The sequence below is a fragment of the Sorex fumeus genome, unplaced genomic scaffold, assembly GCF_029834395.1.
Source record: "Sorex fumeus unplaced genomic scaffold, SorFum_2.1 ptg000017l, whole genome shotgun sequence".
Lineage (NCBI taxonomy): Eukaryota > Metazoa > Chordata > Mammalia > Eulipotyphla > Soricidae > Sorex > Sorex fumeus.
The window spans coordinates 800,709-818,934 of NW_026606074.1; the positions used below are offsets into that span (position 1 = coordinate 800,709).

Below are 18,226 nucleotides of genomic sequence, written 5' to 3' on the forward strand. Positions count from 1 at the left end.
TATGCTCGGGAATCATTCCTGGCTGACTCAGGGGGTCCTTTGGGGTGCTGGGGTTGAAACCTGGATGCAAATGCCCTTCCCACTGTTCTCTCTCGCCCCTCATTTCCCCCCAAGTCCTATTTTCACTAGTTCTTTGTTCCACTGCAGAGGGTGCTCAGCTGAAGAGCGCCACAGTCAGTGGCCAGGCAGCTCTGGTCCCCGTCTGCAGATGACTGCCCATGTCTTTGCTATGGATACCCTGGTTCCTTTGCATGGCTGGTTCCCAGCACCTGTGTCCAGTGAAGCTCAGGAACACCTGTGTCTCCCCAGCACCTCATTGTAAACAGCAGTCATGTACACAAAGTAGAAGACATACAAGTGGCTCTAGCCCCATGGAAAGTGCCGCTGTTGATAGTGGGAGCCAGAGCCCACAACCTGGCACTTGTCCCTGTATGTGCTCAGTGCCATGGTTTGTCCGCCTTGAAGCCACAGTCCTGCTTATCCAGTTTCCCAAGCAACCTCATGATGTAGTCTAGGGTCAGTGCTTGGAGAGCCAGAACTATTTCTTCTTGGACATCTTAGCCAGCAGTGGCCTGGGGTCTTGGGCAGCCCAGAGTGCGTTTCTCCCCGCCGTCCAGGAAGGAGACACTGAGTGATAACCAGGAGAGGAGGAGCCTTAGGAATGCCAGAGGCTGCCAAGCTGAAGCCACTTTTAGCCAGGCCTATTCGAAGGGCCATGTTGAAACCATGACAAGAGAACAGGATTGCCCCATTCCCTTAACCAGTTAAGTGTGGCCCGTAGTTTCTTCAGAACATTGTGTGGGCCTAATCTTGGTATTTCCAGGGAGGGCAGGCAGCTGTTGGGGGCTGGGATGACCACCAGGCCAGATGGCTAATTTTAAATCATGACACAGAGGAGGGTCATACCACCCACTGGTGTGGGGACAAGGTTTCTTTCTGTGGACTTGTAAAGAACCTTTTCAAGGGTTTGGCCAGTACATGGGCTGGAGTTTTTTTCCATAAGCATTTACAATTATTTGCTTAAGTGGCCACAAGGAATATCACGAAAAGTCCCCAGGAGTTCTTCAGCTTGCTCCAATTCTGCTCCAGTGTGGCTTCCTTTGGAACCGGTGAGAGAATGGAGCCAGTTCCCTGCCTCCTTGCCATCCAGTGGGGGTCATAGTGTGGCCTGAATAATGGGAACGGAACCTCAGGCACGTGGTGTTTATTTTCATGTTCTGACGCAGTGCTGGTCGGGATCCTGCTGGCTGCTCCGCTGTGGTGGAGAGAACTGTGTGCCAAGGAGAAGGAGCAGGGAAGCATTGGCCTTCCTGAGTGGGTGTTGGGACCTGATGGTGTCCCTCACTTCTCAGACTGTTCATTTTCTTATGTCTTTTATGAAGATCATCTGGTTCCCTCTCCTCTGTACAGGCATGCCCCTGGGGTTCTGGTCTCAGCTCTCCCAGCACCCAAGGGACCACATGGCAGAAGTCCCTGGGAACTGTCCCCTCCTCAAGGCCCCCTTTTCACCTGATTAGTGAGACCCAGACTAGCCACCATCTGTCCCTAGTGCCCATGGTGGTCAGTGGTCTGTGTCCACCAGTGATCCTGTTCCTACTGGGCCCTTGCTACCTGGTCCTCGCCCCCCTTCAGAAGACTGACCTCCTGGAACGTTTCCAGGGAACATCTCTGAGCACAGGGTATGAACAGGTCAGAAGACCAGACAGCAGGTCTGGTCTCACCCAGACTGTCCTGCCCACCAGGGCTCTGTGGCCTGGTCTTCCATCATGTCCTTCCTCCCCTATGGAGCCATTTATCTTGCAGCATCCTTCTCTGGCCGGTATCCGGGCACCAGGCTGCAGCAAGAGCAGCAGAGAGGGGCTCCTCCACCTTTGTTGGAGTCAACTTCTGGTGCAGTTCTAGTTCGTTCCTTCACTGCCCCATGACTGTCATCTGTCCATTCCAATATCCTCAGGCCCTCAGGTTCTTGCCACTGGGAAAGCGACCATACCACTGAAATCAAACCTGCCTGGCCAGTGGCCTGCGGGCTCCACAAGAGCTTTGGGTCTCGCCTGTTTCTTTAGAGCTGAAGCCCAGACTTCACTGGCTTTCACTCTTTCCCAGCAGGGTCCCTTTCTTCCCAGGACACTGTGACTGATGGTGAAATCTTGTCCCGTGGCCCTGTCCGCGCGCTGTCTTGCATTTATGCTCAGGAGCAAGTGGGTCAGGTGCTGTGTGCCGTGGAGCTGTAAGCGATCACTTTCACCTCTCTGACCCTTGGGTCTGCTGCTGTGTCAGGACATGGTGCCGTGTGGGAGAAAACCCAAGATGCCATCATCCGACTCTCATGTGTCACACTGGATGGGGACCTGCTTCATGGTGATTCACGTGAGGCTGACCACCACAGAGGCCTTCCTTATAACCCTGTGGGAGGGAACACGACTCTCTGCTCCCATGATTCATGGTTTCACTTTGGGAGCCACAACCAGCAGTGCCCAGAGGTCACTCTTCTGGTGCCCAGGGGACCATATGTGATGCTGAGCCTCCTGTCTCCAGTCCATTGAGCTCTCTCCAGCCCCATAGTTTGGTCAATCTAGTTGCCCTGACTGGACTCGCACACAGCATGCACAGGCAGTTACATGCACATGCACAGATACAGCACACACATGCACGGATATAGCACATACATGGACAGAGCACACACATGCACAGATACATGCAGCTCAACACACACAGATACAACATACATAAGTACAGATACACAGAACATGTATGCAGATACAGCACATGCACAAATGCAGCACACACATGCAGATACATGCAGCACAACGTAAACAGATACAACATGCACATGTACAGATACACAGAACATGTATGCAGATACAGCAACACACAAGCACAGATGTAGCACGCAGGTATAGCACGCACTTGCACACATGCACTTGCACAGGTGTACAGATGCAGCTCACGGCACAGAATGCAGTACCCAGGCAGATTTGGCAGCCACATGCACAGACCCAAAGCACACATGCACAGATACGCACAGAGGCACAGGTCCAGGTGCACAGGGTTGCATGCAGGCAGCACACACTTGCATTGGCCAGGTCAGCGGCCATGTTTGGGGGGCCTGGGCTCAACCTTCCCATGGTGACAATGTTAACCTGTGGGAAATTAGTGTCCTCATTTATCTCACTGTCCTTGCCACATGAGGACAGCAGCACAGCTCACTACACAGTCTGCAGCCCCTCGCTGCAGCCTCAGAGCTGTGAGGCATGACCTGTGAGGCATGGTTTCTGTGGCCCATCTGTGGTGTCTAAAGCATCCGAGATGACTGAGGTCTTGGGACCACCCCGAGCAAAGGCCACTGAGTCCTGAGGCAGGAGCAGTGTGTACCCTGGGTGGCCTGCTTCACCCTAAGCATGTGTGTGACTGGGGTGGAGGCCTTATCCCTTCTTTTTTTTAAAAATGTTTATTAGTGAAACACCATGAGGTACAGTTGTAGACTTACAAATTTTTGTGCTTCGGTTTCAGTCATACAATGATCGAGTTCCCATCCCTCCACCAGTGCCCGTTCTCCACCACCACTAATCCCAGTATCCCTCCCACCCCCAACCCCCCATCCCCCCTGCCTCTGTGGCAGGGCACTCCCTTTTGTTCTCTCTCTCCTTTTGGGTGCTGTGGCTTGCAAAGGGGCCTTATCCCTTCTGCCAGCCCGGCTGGTGTGGGGGTTTTCAGGGACCATCATTTCAGGGATCTGGGAACAAAGAACCTAGCCAGGGGGGATTCGGTTCTTCAATGCTGGTTCTTCATGGTCCTTGCCCAGGGACAAGCAGGGCCAAGATCCAGGCTTGCTCAGGGACAGGAGGGCTTTGCATGTGTGAACAAGGTGGAGCCAGTGGAACTACCCGGTGGGAGTGCAGAGGCCTCTCCCAGGCTGGCCGTGAGAATCAGGGCTGCCCCTGTCTGCACCCTCTGCATGTGCTAGAGGCTGACCACCTCCATGTGGGGCGAGGTGGCTGCTCTGTGCCCAGCTTCCCCCAGCCTCTGACCCAGCAGCGGGACACCCCTTCTCCCACCTGTGCCCGCTGCACCTAACTTGTACTTGCTGAGTAAACTGAGACTCTGAGCATAGACCAGGTCCCCCATGTGACTGGAGGAATTGATCCTCTCGGGGTGGGTCTCCTGGGGTGGTCCTGAGGCTCTGGGTTCTTTCCTGCCCTGTACTTGTGGATGCTGGCCTGAGAAAGGGTCCCAAGCAGCTGGGGCACCCGTGTTGTTTGTGTCATCATAGAAAACAGCTCTCCACTTTTCCCCTGCTCACCCCCAGCCTCTGCCCTTTGCCTCCTTGGGGCTGGGGGTGAAACCGAATCCGGGGCAGTGACACCAGGCTATTTTGGAGCTGGGCTGGGCCTGGCAGTGTTGGGGCGGGGTGGGGTGGGCTGGCCTTCTCCAGCTGACAGTGTCTGCCTGTCCTTTCGTCCCCGTCCAGTCTGAGGGCCGGCTGGAGTGTGGGCTGCTAGGTGGGAACTGTTGGTCCTGGGCCTGCTGAAGGAGGTGAGATCAGGCAGCCCCCCGCCCCACCACCTAACCCCCGCCTGGGCACTGCCGGTGTCTCTGTTGAAGGTAAGGAGGCAGAGAGGGGGCTGGGACAGGCCAGCCCGTGCCCCCAGGGGGCAGCTCAGCTGAAGGTCATGGCTTTGTGGGACCCACGTGCTGGAAAGAAGGGGGCTTCCACCAGCCTGTGCTGCCCTCTGTGAGGGTGGCCTGGGGGGTCTGGCCGGCCCTGCCCCCAGCTCCACTGATAGATGTCCGCTGACAGCTGGGGCTATTTTCGGCTCATTGGCTCAGCAGAGGGGACAGCCAGAGGGGCCCTGACACCTGACTCCAGGGAAGAATGTCCCCCAGAGTACAGGAATCCTGTGGCTCCAGGGACTAAGGGACGTGTCGGCTCCCTGAGTTGCCCTTGGGAATCTGAAAGGCTGGGGGTGCAGCAGAGGTGGAGAGGAGGGCTGGGAAGATGGGTGTGGGTGGGACTGAGGTTCTAGCAGGCAGTGACAACTCCTCCCTGGCTCTGCTGGACAACTGGCACCGGCCCCCCACCTGCCCAGTGGAGTCAAGTCTGAGAATGGAGTTGGCTAGAAGATGAGGGGGTAGAGCCCACTGACAGTGGCACCACCATCCCACAGTGGGGCTCTTGGCCCTGCCAGGTCTCTGAGCAGCCCAAGTGGGATTCACAGGGAGCAGCTTTCTCAGGGATTTTTTCAGAGTCTGGGGGCTGACTCCAAACCCTCCAAAGACTGCTGCTTCTGCCCATCTGCATGTCCAGGTGCAACTCCACCAGGGCAGGGGCAGGAGATGCTGCTGCAGGGGTTCCCGTGTCAGAGGTGATCTCAAACATCTGCCTAAAGGGGACAGTTTCCATGTGCCTATGTGGCTCAGCATCCCTCTGTCCCTCCCTGGCTTGAGCCCCGAGGCTCTGGGGAGGCATTAGCCCTCCCTGGAGCCCGTGAGGGATCTTGGGATCTCTGCTCATCCTTGCCAGGCCACAGGGCTGGGGCCACCCCCTGCTGGAGTCCTGCGGTTCTCCAGGGCACAGAGGTGATCCCTGCTCCCACACTGCTGGCCTGTGAGCTGAGGGCAGCATTTCTGCACACCTCCAGTGAGGTATGCTTTGGAGGGGCCCACGGGCCTCTGCTTACTCTTCCGGCAGTAAGCTGGAAAGAGCTCAGTCTCCTGATGTCAAAGCAGCCTTTCCATAGGTCGCTGAGGCCCGGAGGTGCTTATGGAGGCAGGCGTGGGTGTTCCCCAGCCCAGAGATCAGGACAGGCCGTGTGCGTGTGGGGCTGGTGAAGGTAGCTGGGTGCTGACGCACAGTGAGTCAGCAGGCCATCCTGCTCAGAGTCCTGGAGGAGGATTAAGGGGATTAGGCCCAGAATCATAGGACGGAGAGGCTGAGGCCAGGAACGCAGGCCCTGCTCTTCCCTCCGCGGGCAGTCCATGACCAGGGGAGCTCCCACGGGGTGGGGGGGCAAGGGAGATTCAGGTCCGAACGGTGGCGGCCGCACTCCCACGCCCCTGGGCCCGGGACGGGAGGTGGCTCTGAGCCTCGGGCTCTGCATGCGCGAGCCTGGGGGCTGAGCCCCGGAGAACGCAAGGAGCAGCCCCCGGGCCCGGGAACGGGCACAGCCACCCCGCCCAGGGCCTTGGACGCGTGCACGTGCGGGGAGCGCCGGCCGCTCCCGCGGTGACCCCCGCCTCGCTCTGCCCAGGTCCCCCGCCGCCCCACACCATGGACCCCTCCTCGTTCAGCGGCGCGCCCCGCTTCCTCACCAGGCCCAAGGCCTTCGCGGTGTCGGTGGGGAAGGACGCCACGCTGAGCTGCCAGATCGTGGGCAACCCCCGCCCGCAGGTGAGCTGGGAGAAGGACCGGCTGCCCGTGGAGGCGGGCGCGCGCTTCCGCCTGGCGCAGGACGGCGACGTGTACCGCCTCACCATCCTGGACCTGGCGCTGGGCGACAGCGGGCAGTACGTGTGCCGCGCGCGCAACGCCGTCGGCGAGGCCTTCGCGGCCGTGGGGCTGCGCGTGGACGCCGAGGCCGCGTGCGCCGAGCAGGCCCCGCACTTCCTGCTGCGGCCCACGTCCATCCGCGTGCGCGAGGGCGCCGAGGCCACGTTCCGCTGCCGCGTGCGCGGCTCGCCGCCGCTGGCCGTGAGCTGGGCCAAGGACGGGCGGCGCCTGGGCGCGCCCGACGCGCCCCGCGTGCGCGTGGAGGGCCGCGCGGAGGCCGGCGGCGAGGCCAGCGCGCTGCGCATCCGGGCGGCGCGGCCGCGCGACGGCGGCACCTACACGGTGCGCGCCGAGAACCCGCTGGGCGCCGCCTGCGCCGACGCGGCGCTCGCGGTGGACGCGGACGCGGACGCGGCGGGCCCGCCCGGGGCCTCCACGGCCGCGCTCCTGGCGCACCTGCAGCGGCGGCGCGAGGCCATGCGCGCGCCCGGCGCCCCGGCCTCGCCGCCCGCGCCCGGCGGCACGCGCACCTGCACGGTGACGGAGGGCAAGCACGCGCGCCTCAGCTGCTACGTGACGGGCGAGCCCAAGCCCGAGACGGCGTGGCGGAAGGACGGGCAGCCGGTGGCCGAGGGCCGGCGCCACGTGGTGTACGAGGACGCGCAGGAGAACTTCGTGCTCAAGATCCTCTTCTGCAAGCAGTCGGACCGCGGCCTCTACACCTGCGCCGCGTCCAACCTGGTGGGCCAGACCTACAGCTCCGTGCAGCTCGTCGTGCGGGGTGAGCGCGCCGGGGGCGGGGCCGGGGCGGGGCCGGGGCGGGGCCAGGCCGGCCACGCCCCGTCGGCTCCCCTCCTCCCCCCACACGCGCACCCGCGGGGCCGGATGCGCCTGCGCGCGAGAGGGGGCACGTGCGTGGGTGAGGGGTGCGTCTGCGAGTGTGAGAGGCACGCCTGAGTGTGTGAGGCGCATCTGTGTGTGAGGGGGCACTTGTGCGTGTGAGGCACGCCTGTGTGTGAGGGGGCACGTGCGTGGGTGAGAGGGCGCCTGCTGAGGCGCGCCTGTGTGTGTGTGAGTGAGACGGACGCGTCTTCGTGTGTGAGGGGGCACGTGCGTGGGTGAGAGGGCGCCTGCGCGTGTGAGGCGCGTCTGCGTGTGTGAGACGCACGCCTGAGTGTGTGAGGGACATCTGTGTGAGGGGGCACTTGTGCGTGTGAGGCACGCCTGTGTGTGAGGGGGCACGTGCGTGGGTGAGAGGGCGCCTGCGCGTGTGAGGCGCGTCTGCGTGTGTGAGAGGCAAGCCTGAGTGTGTGAGGGGTACGACACGCGCCTTTGTGTGTGAGGGGGCACCTGTGTGTGTGAGGCGCGTCTGTGTGTGAGGGGGCACTTGTGCGTGTGAGGCACGCCTGTGTGTGAGGGGGCACCTGCGTGTGTGAGGGGGCACCTGCGCATGTGGGAAGGGTGCGCCTGCGTGTGTGAGGGGGCATGTGCGTGTGTGAGAGGGCACCTGCGCGTGTGAGGCGTGCCTGTGTGTGTGAGGGGCGCGTCTGTGTGTGTGAGGGGGCACCTGCGTGTGTGAGGGGCACTCCTGAGCGTGTGAGGGCCATGCCTGTGGCTGTGAGGGGCGTGACTGCATGTGGGGGGCGTGCCTGCGTGTGTGAGGGGGCCTGCCTGCCCGTGTGGGGGGCCACGCCTGCTCATGAGAGGGGGCACCTGCATGTGTGAGGGCCACGCCTGTGGGTGTGAGGGGTGTGACTGCGTGTGTGGGGCGCACGCCTGCATGTGTGAGGGGGGCACGCACATGTGCACGTGTGAGAGGCCTGCGTATACCTACAGATGTGAGGGGGCGTGCCTGAGAGTGCCTGTGTGTTTGTGTCTATGAGGGAGCGAGCCTGCGTGTGTGAGGGGCTGTGCCTGAATGTGTGACTGTGAGACTGTGACTGTGTGTGAGGAGTGTGCCTGTGTGGGCACGTGCTGGGGTGTGAAAGGGTGTCTGTGGGTGCGTGTACACCTGAATGTGCATGTGCGTGTGTGGAGGCATTCTTGTTTTGGGGACAGCAGTTGAGACTTCGCAGGTATGCTTAGAGGGTCTGGGTGGCAGAGCTGGTGGGATTGCGGTGGGAGGGGTGGGGAGCAGAACAAATTGTCCCCCGGGGTGGGATGGCGACCTTGGTCGCGACTGGGGGAGAAGCAAGCCTCCTTTGCACGAGGAGCCTGTTGCTCCCATCCTCACGGGTGTGTTGCTGGGAAGCGACCCTTGGTGTGCGGTGGGCCAGCGGAGCCCACTGTCCTTTCCCGGTCTGTGGTGCCTGGAGCTCACTTCCTGCCCTCCCTGCAGAGCCCGCCGTGCCCTTCAGGGAGCGGCTGAAGGACATAGAGGTGCGGGAGAAGGAGTCGGCCACATTTCGTTGTGAGGTGCCACAGGCCGCCACACAGGCCACCTGGTACAAGGAGGAGACGCGGCTGTGGGCCAGTGCCAAGTACGGCATCGAGGAGGCAGGCACTGAGCGCCGCCTGACTGTGCATGATGTCTCCGCGGATGACGATGCCGTCTATGTGTGCGAGATGGCTGAGGGCAGCCGAACAGTGGCCGAGCTCTCAGTGCAAGGTGGGAGGGCTGCTCCAGGAAGGGTCTCGGAGCCCTGCGGGAGGAGGGGGGTCTCTGGAACACCGCCCCAGGCAGATCTCTTAAGGCAGCAGCCCCCCAGACAGTGGCCCTCCAGAAAGTACTCCCTCAGATAATACCACATTGCCCCAGGCAGAGCCCCTCAGGCAGCACTTCTTCCCCAGAGAGCAGCTCCCTCAGACAGCAAACCCCCAACCCTAGCAGTAATTTTCCAGACAGTGCCCTTTTTAGTGTCTTCTCAGATAACGACCGAGCAACCCAGACAGCAACCCCCTCAGATGGTGGCAACCCCCTCCGTGCCACAGTGCCTCTTAGACAGCTCCCTCGGTCAGAGGGTCCTCCCCACAGCTCCCCTTCAGACAACTCCCCCCAGACAGCACCCCCTTCATACTGTGGCTCCCCAGGCAATGACTCCCCAGACACTGCCCCCAAAGAGCAACCCCCTCAGAAAGCATCCTGCAGGCTGTGACCCCGCAGAGAGCACCCTCCAGACAGTGATCCCCTCAGCTGGCATCCCTCTCAGTGCTCCTCAGATGACAACCCCCTCAGACCGTGCCCTCAGATCTTCCCCCTCAGATAGCAGCCTCCAGACAGCCTCCCTCAGAATGGGCCCACCTGAGGGAGCCCCCTTTCGCAGGCAACACTGAGTCTGATCAGTCCCTGCTGTGCATATATAGGCAACCTCATCCGGAAGCTCCCTAGGAAGACTGCAGTTCGTGCTGGTGACACGGCCATGTTCTGGGTGGAGTTGGCCAAGCCCGAGGGCCCCATCCGCTGGCTGCGCAACCAGGAAGAGGTGGTGCCTGGAGGCCGTGTGAGCATCACAAGCGAGGGCTCCTGTCATACACTGACCATCTCCCAGTGCAGCCTGGAGGACATGGGCGAGGTGGTGTTTGTGGCTGGGGATTGCCGGACCTCCACCCAGTTCTGTGTGTCAGGTTAGTGCCTTGCCAAGGTAGTGATCTTCCCTCCCTCACTAAGTGTGAAAGGGGCTGGGTGATAACTCCGGTTTCCTCTGATTTGTCCACTGCATTGTGGTCAACACGAGTATCTGCGAACTAAGATCCCTGATTCTCTTCTCCATAGATGGTGAAGACCCTTCTAGAAGGAGGGTATGGGGAAGGGGTAAGTGAGTGTGGTCAACTCACAATAGGTCAACTTTTTTCTTTTTGGGTTACACCCAACATTGCTCAGGGATCACTCCTGGCTCTGCACTCAGGAATTACTCCTGGCAGTGCTGGTGAGACCATATGGGATGCCAGGGATTGAACTCGGGTTGGCCGCGTGCAAGGCAAATGCCCTACCGGCTGTACTATCGCTCAGGCCCCGAAAAGTCAACTTTCTATTGACCTCTGGAGTGAAATTGGGTGGTATGCCAACCCAGGACTCTGGGAGGTGCTCCCAGTTGTGATGTCAACTTGTGCTCCCCTAGCCCCCAGGAAGCCGCCTCTGTATGCCCCAGAGACTCCTGTGGTGAAGTCCAAGACAGAGGGCTCTGTGACTCTCAGCTGGTCCCCACCACCACATGGGGACCGCCCTGTTCCCATCAATGGCTATCTGGTGGAGAAGAGAAGACTTGGAGCCTATGCCTGGAGCCGATGCCACGAGGCTGAATGGGTGGCCACGTCTGAAGTGACCGTAGCGGGTGTGGCCCAGGAAGGGGACTATCAGTTCCGGGTGTCAGCTGTGAACAACTTTGGCCAGAGCCCCTACCTTGAGTTCCCAGGGACCATACACCTGAGTAAGTGGGGATGGTTCTGTCCCATGCTCTCTCTTGAGTCACCCATTTCCGGGTGCAGCCCAGCCTCATAACTGAGATTAGGGTCACCTCATAGATCACTTTGTTGGGGATGGGGCACCAAAGTCCAGATGTGTGGGCCTCCTTTTGGGGGACGTGGAGGGAGACCCTAAAACAGCTCTCAGTTCTGTGGGAGCTAATTTTTGTCCAGCTCCTGTCCAACCTGCCAGGTTTGTGGGGCCCAGAGGGGATTTGGGCTGACTCATCCTTGTTTTGTGTTTGGTCCCACATACAGTCTGCCTGTGAGCTTCATGGAGAAGGGGCCCTTTGGGCCCAGGCTTGGAAAGGGTGGGGAAAAGGTAGGGGGCCTTGATCCTTTCTGAAATTGCCATCCCACAGCTCCGCAACTGGCCGTGAAGACGCCCCTAAAGGCAGTGGAGGCAGTAGAGGGCAGTGAAGTGACCTTTTCTGTGGACCTCACTTTGGTCTCGGCGGGCGAGTGGTTCCTGGATGGGCAAGTCCTGAAGGCCAGTAACGTGTACGAGATCCGCTGTGATGGCACTCGGCATGTCCTCACCATCCATGCAGTGCCCGCTAGCCTGCATGGTGCTGAGCTCAAGTTTGTGGCCAACGGCATTGAGAGCAGTATCCGCATGGAGGTCCGAGGTAGGGAGCCCCTGGACCCTCTGGAGACCCCATTTCCTTGAGGATGGGGTTGGGACTGTGAGGAGCTTGCCTGGGTGAGGGAGAGTCTATCAGTGGGGGGTGTGACTCCAGCCACTGTGTGAATGGATGAGGCACTTGGGGGCCCCTCATGGGGAGTCTCAGGCTCTTCTATGACTTTCCCTTTTTTCCACCCCTTCCACCTCTCTTTTCACTGGATCCTTACCACTCCTAATCTTGTCCTGTCTTCCTTCACCTTCCTGTGTCCACCCTCTGTCCACTCCCCCATAATTACCTGCACACTCATTTTCTGTCCACTTTCCTCTCTGCTGTGCTTTTCTGCCCATTTCACTTGTTCTTTCCCCTTTGCCCACCCCCTTTCTTTGTTCATCTTCCATTTTCCCCAGCAGCCCCAGAACTGCCCACAAAGCACCCAGCAGCTGCACAGGAGGTGCTTGTCCGACTGCACGAGGAGGCGAAGCTCCTGGCTGAGCTGTCAGACCAGGCTGCGGCTGTGACGTGGCTGAAGGATGGCCGTGTACTGCCCCCAGGCCCCAAGTATGAAGTGCAGGCCATGGACAGTCGGCGGGTGTTACTGGTGCGGGACGTGGTGCGGGACGATGCCGGCCTCTATGAGTGTGTCAGCCGTGGGGACCGTCTTGCCTACCAGCTGTCTGTGCAAGGTGACGTCCTTTGGAGATTGGGCAGGCGGGGATCAGTTTTCTCTCTCTCTTTTTTTTTTTTTGCTTTTTGGGTCACACCTGGCGATGCTCAGGGGTTATTCCTGGCTCTGCACTAGGAATCACCTCTGGCGGTGCTCAGGGGACCATATGGGATGCTGGGATTCGAACCCGGGTTGGCCGCGTGCAAGGCACACGCCCTACCCGCTGTGCTCTTGCTCCAGCCCCGGGGATCAGTTTTCTCACTGTGACCACACAGCCTATGTCACAGCTCTGCCAGTCTCTGGGAGTCTGGACAGCTAAAACCAATATTCTTTGGCCCTGTGGGGAGTTGGGAACGTGCAATCCTGCCAGTTCCATGGGTGTAGGGTGGGGTTCTGCTGTTTCATGGGAAAGACCTTCCTCGGTGGTTTGCCATTTGGACTGGCTGTCTCTGCAGGGGAACCTGGTGGGGCTGGTATCCAGGGCTCCTGTGATCAGGACTGTGAAATCCTAATCCTGTGCTCCATCCTGGTCCCTGCAGGGCTTACATCCTTCCTGCACAAAGACTCGACGGGGGGCTGTGTGGATGCAGTGGCTGGGGGCCCTGTCTATTTCGAGTGTCAGACCTCAGAGTCCCAGGCCCATGTGTGCTGGTACAAGGATGGCAAAGAGCTCAGCCGTTCCAGCCAGCACTTCACATTGGAGGACCAGGGCACGTGGCACCGGCTGCGAGCTACCTCGGTTACCAGGCAGGATGAGGGCACTTACTCGTGCCGTGTGGGTGAGGACTCTGTGGACTTCCAGCTGCGTGTTCATGGTGAGCATCGCCGCCTCCAAGGCTTGGTGGGGAGAGAGCAGGTCAGGCTGCATCTAACATTGGTGAGGCTGAGCTGCCTGACCTGCCTCTGGTGCGCATGAGGGGCTGGAGCTTCTCAATTTAGGAAAACAAAAGGTTCACAAACTAATGTTAAAGGAGAGGACAGTGCTAGAAAATCCAGGGGAGGAAGGACTTCAGGCTGACCGCAGAGTACCTGTGCTTCCAGCTCCTGCGTGCTTATGACCACTGCCTGCTCTGTCCTGAGGAGTCTCCTTTGTTGGTTTGATGCTGGTGCAGGAAAGGTGCTTTTGAGCCCTTTCTTATGCTGAGGAGGGGGCTCAGTGCACCTAGAGTTGCCAAGAGAGTTTGTGGAAGGCAGGTCTCAGTCTGTAGTCCCTGGCTCTTCCCAGAAATCTTGGGCCCTAATACATTCTTCTTCTTTTTTTTTTTTTTTTGTGGGGGATTCACTCAGGAATTGCTCAGGAGCCTGGCAACCACTCCTTGCAATTCTTTGCCAATAAAATCTGGTGATTTAATGTATGGGCCTGAGGATGTGGTGCTGCTTAGATCTTGCAGTGCCAGGGACCACCTGGCCCATCCCAGTGATGCTCAGGATTCAGCAGGACCTCGCATGGCAATGCTTAGGCAGTTAAATGGTGAAAACAGACTAATCCCTGACCTATCTCCCTATCCCCTCATGACATATTCTGAGGCATGCTTTGCTCCTCACTGACCTCAGAGAGTCTAGGTGAAGCCCCTAAACTCTCCTTTCAGCATATCTACTTGTGGTGCAGTGAGACTGTCACTTCCTTTTCTGGTATATGTAGAGACATTGAGACATTTGTACCGGGGGAAGCTGCCATATGCAGCAGTAACCATGCAGGGCCTCCACAGTGGGAACTCAGACTTATTGGGATCTAGAGTGTGTGGCAGTTGTAGGATTGTGTCTCTTCTTGTCCTCAGAGCCCAAGGCGGTGTTTGCCCAGGAGCAGCAAGCAGGCCAGGTGGTGCAGGCTGAGGCGGGGGCCAGCGCCACCCTGAGCTGCAAGGTGGCTGAAGCCCAGACAGAAGTGACGTGGTTCAAGGACGGGAAGAAGCTGAGTGAGAGCTCGAAAGTGCGTGTGGAGGCCCAGGGCTGCACGCGGCGGCTGGTGGTGCAGCAGGCGGGGAAGGCGGATTCTGGGGAGTACAGCTGTGAGGCCGGGGGCCAGAAGCTCTCCTTCCGCCTGGATGTCACAGGTCAGTGTGGGTGGTGAATTGCCTGTTGGGTGGGGCAGGTCTGGCTGTGGTCCAGGTGGTCTCTGCCTTGGTCCTGCTGGAGTGGGCTGATCTCGTGCGTCCTGGTGGGGCTGACTGGGGTGATGGGGATGACAGGTGATGACTGAGAGGAGGTGCAGTGTGAGGGTCCCCCTGGCCATTAGCACCATCATGTGCCTGTGGTGACCCAGACAGATGGAGGAGCAGGTCTGGCTATGGATTTCACAGGCAGCTTCTCTGAGCCCTGTGCCTGGTCATGGTGGGCACAGGTGGAGGGCAGAGCAGGCCTGGGCTCGGTACCGGGGGCTGTGCTGTCCCTGAGAGCAGCCAGTGGTGGCTGGACAGAGGTGGGAGGCACGAGGCCGTGGCCTGTCAGCTGTGTGTGTGTGGCTCAGGTGTGCAGAGGGAGGCAGCGGGCTGCAGGTGAGAGCATTTACTGTCCAGCAGGTCAGCATCCCTGCGGGGCCCTGCCTGGACCATCACCTGCAGACATAAGCTGGGTCTGATCCAGGCCTCTGACTCCATGTCCCTCTGTCTCCAGAGCCCAAGGCGGTGTTTGCCAAGGAGCAACCAGCAGGCCAGGTGGTGCAGGCCGAGGCGGGGGCCAGCGCAACCCTGAGCTGTGAGGTGGCCCAGGCCCAGACAGAAGTGACATGGTTCAAGGACGGGAAGAAGCTGAGTGGGAACTCGAAAGTGCGTGTGGAAGCCCAGGGCTGCACGCGGCGGCTGGTGGTGCAGCAGGCGGGGAAGGCAGATTCTGGGGAATACAGCTGTGAGGCCGGGGGCCAGAAGCTCTCCTTCCGCCTGGACGTCGCAGGTCAGTCTGGGGTTCTAACTACATTTATGTGGATGTGCAGTGAGGTTGATTATTGTCCAGTGGACCATGTGCTCTTTCTCAGAGATTGCATCTCATGTTTCCTACTTTTCATTTTGTTTGCTGCCTGTTGTGGGGCCCAGTGATTTGGAGTTTAAGTATATGTGTGGAATTGTGTGCGTGTATATGGGGGTGGGTGGGAATTCTTATAAATTTTCTCTGTTATTTTGGGAGCCACACCCAGTGATGCTCTGGGCTTACTCCTGGCTCTGCACTCAGGGATCACTCTTGGCGGGGCCCAAGGGGACCATTTGAGGTGCTTGGGATCAAACCTGGGACAGCTGCAGGCACAGCAAATGCCTGACCTGTTAGACTATTTCTGCAGCCCCAGAAAGAAGCACATGTTGAATCCTGCCTGATGAGTTCTCAGTATTTATTGATAGATAAGAAGATTATCATCTTTCTCTTTGGTGATGTGCTCTGGAACATTATTTTACTTGGCTGTGTTGAGCTCACCTGCATCCCGCCTCAAACAGATGGATGATTCTCTTGATGAGATGTTGCTTGATTTGCCAAGGTTTTGTGGAGGAGTTTTTGCAGTTCTTTTTGTTAGCGGATTGGTCTGTAGGTTTCATTTTTATGCTTTTTTCTGGTGTGGGATGAGAGAGACTGATGTCTAGATGATGCATTAGGGTGTGTACCCTCTTTTTTATTTTTTGAAGGTTTGAGCAGGATGGGAGAAATTTTTCCACAGTTTGTAGGTTTCCCTGGTGAACCCTCTGATCAGACTTGTTATTCTCAGAGATGGTAATGTTTCTCTTTCTCTGCTTGTGATGGGTTGGTCTGTTTCAGCCATTTCTCTCAAGTGTTCAGTCCTGGGAGGCTACCAGATACTGTTTGCCCATTTCTCTTAGAATTTCCAGTCTCTTCTGTATAGATACCTTGTTTGTTTGTTTTTGGGTCACATCCAGGGGTGTTCAGGATTTACTCCTAGCTCTGCACTCAGGAATCACTTTTGACAGGCTCAGGGGTCCCTGTGGGATGCTGGGGATCAAACCTAGGTTGGCTGCATGCAAGGCAAATGCTTTACCCACTGTACTATCGCTCTGACCCCTATATAACCTTAATCTTATTTTTTTCCCGCTTTTTGGGTCACACCCGGAAATGCATAGGGATTACTCCTGGCTCTTCACTCAGGAATTACTCCTGGCACTGTTTGGGGGATGCTGGGAATTGAACCCAGGTCGACCATGTGCGAGCAAATGCCCTACCCGCTGTGCTATTGCTCCAGCCACTGTAACCTTAATCTAATATTTAATTACGTTTTTTTAGTTAAATACTAGTTTTATGGGATATGAGGCTAGCAGTCCTCTCCACTTCTCTGCATTTTTGCCTTGAACTCCTCCCTTATATCTTGTGAAAGACCTGTGTAGTTGAATCCTACTTGTAAAAATCTATCTAGCCATTCTGTGTGTTTTGATGATTACATTTGAAACTGACTGATATTCTTTTTTTTTGGGCGGGGGAGGTGTGGGGTCTGGTGTACTATATTTCTGTTATTGCCTTTTCCCACTTGTTTCTGTATGTCTTTTGGATGTGTTTTCTTGTTGATTCACTCAGTTTCATCATTTTTTCTTTTAAGTCTTTGGTCCAGAGTTTTATGGTTACCATAAAAACTTAAAAATTTTTGTGTCCTTAGTATTGTCTATTTTGTGCTGGTATTGATTGGTTCTCTTTAGAATAAGCAGATTCTGTTTCATTTTTCCTTTCCTTTTGATATTTTATTTTTGACTTATTTACCTCTTGTTTCTGAGTCTACTAACCTGTTATAACCATGCCCAAGGTTTCATGGACTGGAGTTCCTTTCTGCATTTTTTCTTTACAGCACAGATTCAGTGATGATAAATTCTATTAGTGTTCGTTTATCTGCATACTTAAATAATAGTTTTCCGAGCTAGAGCATTATTGGTTAATTTTTAAAAATCTTTTAGAACTGTGACTGTGTTATTCTTCTCTTTTCTGGCTTGTACAGTTTCTGCTAAGTCTGATGAAAGCCTGATCGAAGTGCCTTTGTGTGCTACTTAATTTTTTTCCTCTTGCCAACTCTAATACTTGTTATTACCTTTGATTACTTTGCATGATGTGTCCTTGTGTCTAGAAATATGTCTGTTATGTCAGTTTAATGCCTTAATATGGCACGTTTGTTCCCTTCTCTCTCCTCACCTCTTGGTGTCCCCATACCCTGGTATTTCCCCATCTATTGGAGTCCCCAGTTCTTCTCCTTCCTCCCCTGAGTCGTGGCTGGAATTTCGGCTTCACTCACATCTTCCTTGGTGATTTGGAGCCTCTGTGTTGTTGTTTCCTGGGAGGTTTTCCTTTGACTTTGGAGTTTGTCAAAGCCAGCATTGTGTGCGGTGTTTCCTACCTTTTCTCCTTTGCGTTTCCTTTCTCATTTTGTTAACTCTTTCGCTCTGAACTCGGTGTGCCTTTGGTGTTTTTCCCGGCTTCCTTCACAATGGTTATTTAGACTTGTCTGAGAGATGCTGAGTTTCTGTGGGGCTCAGGTTCCTTTCTGAAGGCTGCCTCCGTTCTGTCCCTAAGTTTTATCTTTGGGGCATTTTTTTGTTCTTCCACCAGGAGGTGCTACAGCTCTAGGTTTGAGAATCCATTTTGCTTCTCAGGACCCCAGTGTGTGTGGGGGGATAGGGGTGGATTTATTGAATCCATCCTCATGCAGAAAGTAGACCCACACACCTTACCTTAGGGCTTTCTGAATCCTTCTCTCCTCTGGAAGGAGTCTGAGGTGCCTCGGATGTTTCTGTTGCCCATGTCCAGACACCTGCCCTGCTGGGCTGACAAGCTGATACAGCCTTGGTGATCCAGATTTCTGGTGTCCGGAGCCCTTACAACTCCCAGCTGGGACAGTGAATGTGTCTTTACCTCCTCAGGGTCCCTCTGGGCTTCTGGAGCCCTGAGTGGCCTCAAGGTCCTGCCGAGTCCCACCCTGGGTGGCTCTGACCTCGTTTGTCCTTTGTCCAGGCAGCATCAGGAGCAGCAACCTCCATCCCTAACTGTCAACAGCTCGGCTTTGAACCTCTCACCTTCAAACATGCAGGGGTTGGGACCGATCCAAGTTGTAGAAAACTCGTAATTGATCTCTGG

General features: G+C 57.1%; 1 protein-coding gene across 1 annotated transcript in view; it reads left to right on the plus strand.

Annotated features, from left to right (window-relative positions):
* The first annotated feature begins 6,268 nt into the window (after positions 1-6,268).
* Positions 6,269-18,226, plus strand: part of OBSCN (obscurin, cytoskeletal calmodulin and titin-interacting RhoGEF) — a 111,261-nt gene continuing 99,303 nt past the window's right edge. The window contains exons 1-9 of the mRNA XM_056112318.1: positions 6,269-7,268; positions 8,826-9,095; positions 9,791-10,051; positions 10,546-10,854; positions 11,251-11,517; positions 11,922-12,197; positions 12,718-12,993; positions 13,957-14,232; positions 14,792-15,067. Coding sequence (XP_055968293.1) covers positions 6,269-7,268; positions 8,826-9,095; positions 9,791-10,051; positions 10,546-10,854; positions 11,251-11,517; positions 11,922-12,197; positions 12,718-12,993; positions 13,957-14,232; positions 14,792-15,067 — 3,211 coding nt within the window. The remainder of the gene's footprint in view (positions 7,269-8,825; positions 9,096-9,790; positions 10,052-10,545; positions 10,855-11,250; positions 11,518-11,921; positions 12,198-12,717; positions 12,994-13,956; positions 14,233-14,791; positions 15,068-18,226) is intronic.